The 8,004-nt window shown below is 46.3% G+C and overlaps 1 protein-coding gene across 1 annotated transcript in view; it reads right to left on the reverse strand.

The window, feature by feature from the left end:
• Positions 1-2,254: 2,254 nt before the first annotated feature.
• DDX27 (DEAD-box helicase 27) overlaps positions 2,255-8,004 on the reverse strand; it is a 20,263-nt gene continuing 14,513 nt past the window's right edge. The window contains exons 15-21 of the mRNA XM_027087050.1: positions 6,499-6,605; positions 6,190-6,292; positions 4,524-4,618; positions 4,305-4,428; positions 3,696-3,783; positions 2,535-2,609; positions 2,255-2,403 (exon numbers count right to left, since the gene is read on the reverse strand). Coding sequence (XP_026942851.1) covers positions 2,385-2,403; positions 2,535-2,609; positions 3,696-3,783; positions 4,305-4,428; positions 4,524-4,618; positions 6,190-6,292; positions 6,499-6,605 — 611 coding nt within the window. The 3' untranslated portion in view covers positions 2,255-2,384. The remainder of the gene's footprint in view (positions 2,404-2,534; positions 2,610-3,695; positions 3,784-4,304; positions 4,429-4,523; positions 4,619-6,189; positions 6,293-6,498; positions 6,606-8,004) is intronic.

Genomic DNA, 8,004 nt, shown 5'->3' on the forward strand with positions numbered 1-8,004 from the left:
TGTGTTTGTCCTCAACTGTTAAAAGCAGCTCAAGCAGCTTGAGACAGTGAGGATGGGAATGGAGGCAGTGCCTACGAGGAGGTCATACTTCTGTGTCTGTGTCTTTGGCTGGTAAGTCATTTTCACTCTTGGTGAAAAGAAAACTCCAAAGGTATACTTGAAGTTTCCTTCCCCAGAGGCACTCCTATTAACAGCTTTATGAGTTCTCCCAGAGAAAATCGATCAATCTGTGCATATGCAATATCTAACCCTTAAAAAAGTACGTAGTTCTGCACTTGGCCTAACGATCTAGCTTGGGGATCTTTCTGTAAGCATGTAAAAACGGTGACTCTGGGCTTCCCTGGTGGCGCAGTGGTTGAGAGTCCGCCTGTTGATGCAAGGGACGCGGGTTTGTGCCCTGGTCCGGGAAGATCCCACATGCCGCAGAGTGGCTGGGCCCGTGAGCCATGGCCACTGAGCCTGCGCGACCGGAGCCTGTGCTCCGCAACGGGAGAGGCCAAAACAGTGAGAGGCCCGCGTACCGCAAAAACAAGAACAAAACGGTGAGTCTGGGACTGCCCTGGCAGTCCGGTGGTTAAGACTCTGTGCTTCCACTCCGTGGGGCACGGGTTCAATCCCTGGTCTCCATCTTGTGTGTGTGCCAGTATTTACTGAACTGGAACCCTCTGTTGGCAACTTTTAGGTACAGCCTAAATGAATAGCGTTAAACATACTCTAATCTTGAGGGTATATGCTACTGGATGATAATTTTTGAGCTGAAAGAAAAAGGTCTGTGTACTGCTTAAAATTATGACATAAACTACAATCACAATTTTCCCAAGGAGTGTCCTCTGGCTTTCAATCTAATTGTCAAAGGGACCTGTGATTCAGAAAAGGATGAGAACCACCATTCTACAGGGTACAACCTGTTTTTTTTGCAACAAAGAGCTAATTTATCTGGTACCCTTTTCTGGGTTTTTTTGGCCGTGCCGCATGGCATACAGGATCTTAGTCCCCCTACTGGGGATCAAAACTGTGCCCCGTGCAGTGGAAGCGCAGAGTCTTAGCCACTGGACCACCAGGTAAGCCCCTATGTGGTACCCTTTCTGTCCCCTTTGAGCTTCCGTCTCTCCAGTAGCACTTCCACACCATAGTAAAGGTATAGGTTGAGATATACCACGATTTCAAAAACTTGAATTCCCAACTGTGCAATTTTGGAAAGTTACTCCATCTTTCTAAGCCTCTGTTTCTTTATCTGCAAAATGGGGATAACAGTACCTGCCTCATAGGGCTGTAGTGAACTGAATGAAACAGTGCTCAGTACACAGAAATGTCTGGCGCACGGCTGGTGCTCAATAGATGACAGCTTTTTGTTTTAGGACATTGACAGAACTTCTAGCACGAATATCCTTATTCCACACCCAGCTCCTCTACAAGCATAGAGATGCATACCAAGTATATATGGCAGTGCCAAGCTAGCAGACGACGTAGACTGTGCTATGGAGGGAAGAGACAGAAGGATAAGATATACAATTAGACTGGTCTCTTCAGCCTCCCAAAAATACTTCTTCCATTTGGTATTTTCTTTTTTTAATTAGTTTATTTTTGGCTGCGTTGGGTCTTCATTGCCGCGCGCGGGCTTTCTCTAGTTGCGGCGAGTGGGGGCTACTCTTTGTTGTTACATGCGGCTTCTCGTTGTGGTGGCTTCTCTTGTTGTGGAGCATGGGCTCTAGACGTGCGGGCTTCAGCAGTTGTGGCTTGCAGGCTCAGTAGTTGTGGCTTGTGGGTTCTAGAGCATAGGCTCAGTAGTTGTGGCGCACAGGCTTAGTTGCTCCACGGCATGTGGGATCTTCTTGGACCAGGGCCTGAACCCGTGTCCCCTGCACTGGCAGGCAGATTCTCAGCCACTGCGCCACCAGGGAAGCCCCCTAGTATTTTCTTTATGTGAAAGCTAATCAAGAAAGGAGTCTTGGGGCTTCCCTGGTGGCGCAGTGGTTGAGAGTCCGCCTTCCGATGCAGGGGACACGGGTTCGTGCCCCGGTATGGGAAGATCCCACATGCCGCGGAGCGGCTGGGCCCGTGAGCCATGGCTGCTGAGCCTGCGCGTCCAGAGCCTGTGCTCCGCAACGGGAGAGGCCACAGCAGTGAGAGGCCCGCGTACCGCAAAAAAAAAAAAAAAAAAACGGGAAAGAACCTTTGCTGACAAGGATGCTTAGGATGCTTAGGAAACGGCTATGTACCACCACCACCCCCAACTTTTCCGTTTCTTTAATGTACAAATGACAAAGATGTATTAAAGTTTTAAATAATTTTTTTACAAACAGAAAAGAGAGACCAAACCAGGATGACTTCCCACAAAGAAGGGATCTAAGAGCCGCCTCATGAACTTCTTCAGGCCACCACGGCTACTTCCTCCTCTTGTACCTATGAAGAAAATGAGCAGAGTAAAGACCAACGCTAAGACCAGAAAGAGGAAGGAGAAGCTCCTTTCCCAGGAAAGCTTTCCTCTCCAACCCCACTCATAGCCTCTGGTCCTCCAGAACTATAAACATTACCTGGATTTAGATTTAAAGTTTCCTCCTCGTCTCTGGTGGGGCAAGCCCAATTGTTTTCTTTCTTCAAAGGAGGGGCTGTGAATGAGAGAAGACGGCAAAATATTGGACAAGCAGGCAATGTTTCACCCCCCATCCTACCAGCTCCCACACAAAGCAGCAGCACCACAGATGTGTCATTTTCAGGGCCTGAGGTTCCAAGTCTGTGTTCTTCCACCTGATAATATGGGTTTATGGAAGTCAGGGCCCAGCACTAAAACAAGACGAAGAGGCTCTTCCTTCTTGTGTATGTAATAAAACTGCTGGGGTAACTTAGTTTACCCAGCCACCAACCCCAGCCCAGAGGATATGAGGAGGAAAGCACATTCCCAAGAGCACACCAGAATCCTTTCTTTGGGGTTCTATCACTCCCCTGAGAGAAAGCTCCATTTCTGAACCAAAAATGTGCTACTTCACCTCCAAGGCAGGAGGGCCTTAACACTTCTCTTACTCTCACCCTGGGAATCCACAGATGGGCTGGCGGGGAAGGGGACAGACAGGAGCCCTTAAAATTATATACAGGCAGACCTCAAAGATATTGAGGGTTTGGCTCCAGACCACTGCAATAAAGTGAGTATCACAATAAAGCAAGTCACACGGATTTAGTGGTTTCCCAATGCATGTAACGGTTACGTTTACACTATACTATAGTGTCTTAATAAAGTGTGCAACAGCATTACATCTAAAAAGAAAAACAATGCACATATCTTAATTTAAAAATACTCTATTGCTGGGAATTCCCTGGTGGTCCAGTGGTTAGTACTCCGCACTTTCACTGCTGGGACCCAGGTTCGATCCCTGGTCGGGGAACTAAGATCCTGCAAGTGTGTGGTGCGGCCAGAAAATAAATAAATAAAAATTAAAAAAATAAAAATACTCTATTGCTAAAAAAAGGCTAACCATCATCTGACAACGCAGGGTTGCCACAAACCTTCAACTTGTAAAAACTGCAATATCTGCGAAGTGCAAAAAGTGAAGTGCAATAAAGCAAAATACAATCAAGTGAGGCCCGCCTGCATCACGAAGCTGCAGGCGTGTGAGAGCCGGGAGTGGGGAAGGAGGGAGGGAGAAGATTCGTAGCTTTCATCAGAATACCACGAGCTCCATGATGACTTAAGACCCTACCCAGCTCGATACTGTTTCAGGGCCTTCTTGCTTGTGTTGGTGAGTTCTTCGTCAAATACAGATTTCTTCACCTGCTTTTGCTTCTTTGCTGTGCACAGAGAGAATGGGTTAGATATGGCCTTTTTGTCCCAAGCTCCTAAATCCCCTTAAGCTCAAGGTAATGGTTCCAAGTTCAGTGGATGCTCTGGCCTGATGTTTTGACATGGAAGCAAGACATCAGATCCCAGCAGAAAAGAGATAAGGAATCATAAGTACCAGGTGTGAAGAACCACTCCAAAGGATGCCTGCAGAGTCCAAAGGTGGAATGGACCATGTAAACATAAAATGGGCTGAAAACATCTTCCCCTCATTCCACCCTGACCCATTCCTTCAAGCAGCAGCTGGTAAGGATTTAGGCTCCAGAATCAGAAAGGCTTGTGTTCAAATGCTACTAAACATGGGGTCACTTCACCCCTTGGAGCCAATAAAGGACAGCTGTACACACCTACATACTCATTAGTCAAAAAGTGTGGGCTCTTATCATCATCCCTCCCCTTTTGTCCCTGACCACAAGCCCAGGTTTCAGGCAGAGCCTTCCTACCAGCTCCTTCAGGTTCCCCATCTGCCTACCAGGGCCCCTCGCTGGCTCCTCCTCGGGCATTGCTCTGGCCCGCTTGGCTCTGCGGTTCCTCTTGGCCAGCCGCTCAGCAAACATCTGTGCCTTGAGGATTTCAAACTGGGACCTTTCGTCTGCCTGGGGAGAGGATGACATGTAAGTGTGGAACAGACCTGGCAGCCTTGACCCACATCCTCAGGCAGGGACCCAACTCCAAAGGGGAGGCTACTCACTGTCATCTCCCCCTTTTTCTTGACATCCTTCATAAACTTCTTCCTTTTCTTCTTTCCTCTTATGGCTAAGTCAAACTCCTGCAGAGCCTTGGCAACTGGGATGAGAAGAGAGCATGAGAGTCCAGGTACCATTTCATAAAATCTTTTTTTAAACTTACAATAAGAAGTGTACATATTTGGGCTTCCCTGGTGGCGCAGTGGTTGGGAGTCCGCCTGCCGATGCAGGGGACGCGGGTTTGTGCCCCGGTCCAGGAAGATCCCACATGCCGTGGAGCGGCTGGGCCCATGAGCCATGGCCACTAAGCCTGCGCATCCGGAGCCTGTGCTCCGCAATGGGAGGGGCCACAACAGTGAGAGGCCCAGGTACCGCAAAAAAAAAAAAAAAAAAAGAAGTGTACATACTTAAAAGTGATACATTTAAGGGCTTAAAATGAAAAGCAGCAGTCACTTCCTCTCCTGGCAGTTACCTCCATCTCACTAAATAACCTGCTGGTTCCACTATTTCTTAATTAATCTACTTGAGACATTCATTATATATCTGCCTCATATTATGAAAGATATACTTCCCACCCCTTCCCACAATATAGTTATAACTCTATTTATAACACAGAAACTTAACATACATCACCTTAATTTTTTGTCCCATCAAATACAGACAGTATTTCTTAAATGCTGGTACTACCTCTTTGGAGGGTAATTTTGCAATCCCTAACAAAATAATGAATACACATAGCCTCTGACCTACAATTTCACTTTTTGGAACTTACCTTGTAAATCAAATATGCTTGCTTAATTGTGAAAGGGCATCTGTATAGCTATCTACTACATCACTTGTTTATAATAGCAAAAGATTGGAAACAACCTCAATGTCCCTCAATGGGGAACTAATTAAAATAAACTATAATCCACCTATGTGATGGAAGACCACATAGCCACTGAAAACAAGAAAAGGCAGCTATATATGTGCCTATATAAAATGATCTCCAAACTACAAAATTCATTGAAAAAAGCAAGGTGTAGACAATGTGAATTTGTTTGTTTTTTAAAGGGAGAGAAAAAGGAATATATATATCTAAATATCTTTCTGACTTACTTTTTCTAAATTGTGGCAAAATATATATAACAAAGTTTGCCATTTTACCCATTCTTTAGTGTACAATTCGGTAGCATTAATGACATTCACAATATTGTACAATCATCACCATTATCTGTTTCTAAAACTTTTTCATCATCCCAAACAGAAGCTCTATTACCATTAGAGCTTCCCCATGGCTCCTGGTAATCTCTATTCTACTTTCTGTGTCTATGCATTTGCCTATCTAGGTACCTATTATAAATGGAATCATAAAGATGTGTCCCTTTGTCTGGATTATTTCACTTAGCATGTTTCCAAGGTTCATCCTTATGGCATGTACCAGAACTTCATTATGGCTGAATTAATATCCCATTGTATGTACCTACCACATTCTGTGTATCCATTCATCTGCTGATGAACATGGTTGTTTCCACCCTTTGGCTATTGTGAATAATGCTTCAATGAATACTGGCATACAAGTATCTGTTTGAGTCCCTGTTTTCTGTTCTTTGGGGTATAGACCTAGGAGTGGAATTGCTGGGCCTGATGGTAATTCTATGTTTAGCTTTTTGAGGAACCTCCCCAACATACTTTTTTCCTTCTTCCTCTCTTCTTTGGTCTGGAACCAGCTCCTTTCAGGCTCAGGGTTTGGTGCCCCCTTCGCTTTCTCCAGGAGCCGCTGTGCTGTGTTGATCTGTGGGGACAGCAAAAGGATGCCTGCCATGAAACCTACATCTGATAATACAGAACATGGTGGCTGCAGGAAGCCACTGCCTGTAAATACTTGGGGCTCTGATGATATGTTTGGCAGACACAGCATATCAGAAGGCAGACCAGCCGGGGCCCATGCAGTCTGCTTACTAAGCAGCATGTGGACCAGAGCGCTCCTCACAGCCTCACCTGGGCTTCTGACTTTTGCATCTCTTTTTCTTCAGCCTCTAACTGCAGAACTGCATACACATCCTTCTCCATTTTCTCAATCTTGTCCCGGAATTTGAGGATGACATCTCAGGGGAAAAGAATGAAAAAGATTTTAAAATAAGGATGAACATGGTGTAGCTGATGCAAACAACGCAGATGGCGATTTTTCTTTAATTATTTATTTATTTTTGGCTGTGTTGGGTCTTCATTGCTGCGCGTGGGCTTCTCATTGCGGTGGCTTCTCTTGCTGTGGAGCACGGGCTCTAGGCACACAGGCTTCAGTAGTCCTGGCATGCGGCCTCAGTAGTTGTGGCTCGCGGGCTCTAGAGCGCAGGCTCAGTAGTTGCAGCGCGTGAGCTTAGTTGCTCCGCGGCATGTGGGGTCTTCCCTGACCAGGGCTCGAACCCATGTCCCCTGCATTGGCAGACAGATTCTTAACCACTGCGCTACCAGGGAAGCCCTCAGATGGGTATTTAGTGACGCAGAAAACTGGGTTTTTGGGGGGTTTTTTATGTGTGGCTGCTCTGCTTAACACCTCCCCAAAGGCTTCCTGATGCTCGTGGAATAAATTCCAAACTCCTCAGCATGGCCCCTGCCTACCTCTCTGACCTCTGCCTACCCCTTGCTCACAGGCCTCGGGCCTCTGGCCCTCCCTGTCTTCTACTCCCACATCAAGTGTGTTCCTGTCTCTGAGGCTTTGCCCTGGTTTTCCGTGCTTGGCACACTCTGTCCCCAGACCACCCACAGCCATCTCATTCTTGTCATCCGGGACTCGGCTCAAATGCCATCTGTCAGAGGCCTTTTCTCAGCAGCTTTTCTAAAGTAGGCACTTCTCCTGTCGTTCTCAATCACACCTACAATTAGCTTATTTATTGTGTCTTTTTCCCAACAGTGTCAGCTGTTTTGTTTCCTGCTGTATCCCCAATACTTAGAATACAACAAACAGCAATAGACTGAATGAATTAAATGAAATTTTTTTAAATGAAAGGAAAAAAAAAAGACCTATGAATGGAAAAAAAGGTCTTGAAAAGATGTGTATCTAAATGCTGTGAGTGGTGAGCTCTTTCACATACAATTACATTTTTACTCTTATTTGATTTACTTTTTTCCAACACTGAATACATATTACTTTTGTAACTTAAAAAAAAATTTTTTTAACGATGTGCATTATATGACCGCTACAGATGAGTAAAAAAGGAATGAAAGATATACAAAAAGAGTAAGTGCTGACTTCCTCCCCATCCGGGGCCCCCACCAAGAGGAAGTGGTGAAGGGTTAGTGGGGGTGGTGCCTTAAGAGGCCTTCTTGGGCTTCCCTGGTGGCGCAGTGGTTGAGAGTCCGCCTGCCGATGCAGGGGACGCGGGTTCGTGCCCCGGTCCGGGAAGATCCCACATGCCGCGGAACGGCTGGGCCCATGAGCCATGGCCGCTCAGCCAGCGTGTCCAGAGCCTGTGCTCCGCAACGGGAGAGGCCACAACAGTGAGA

Source organism: Aethalodelphis obliquidens, unplaced genomic scaffold (assembly GCF_003676395.1).
Source record: "Aethalodelphis obliquidens isolate GAN/ISIS:26980383/991018 unplaced genomic scaffold, ASM367639v1 scaffold57, whole genome shotgun sequence".
NCBI classification, from domain to species: Eukaryota; Metazoa; Chordata; class Mammalia; order Artiodactyla; family Delphinidae; genus Aethalodelphis; species Aethalodelphis obliquidens.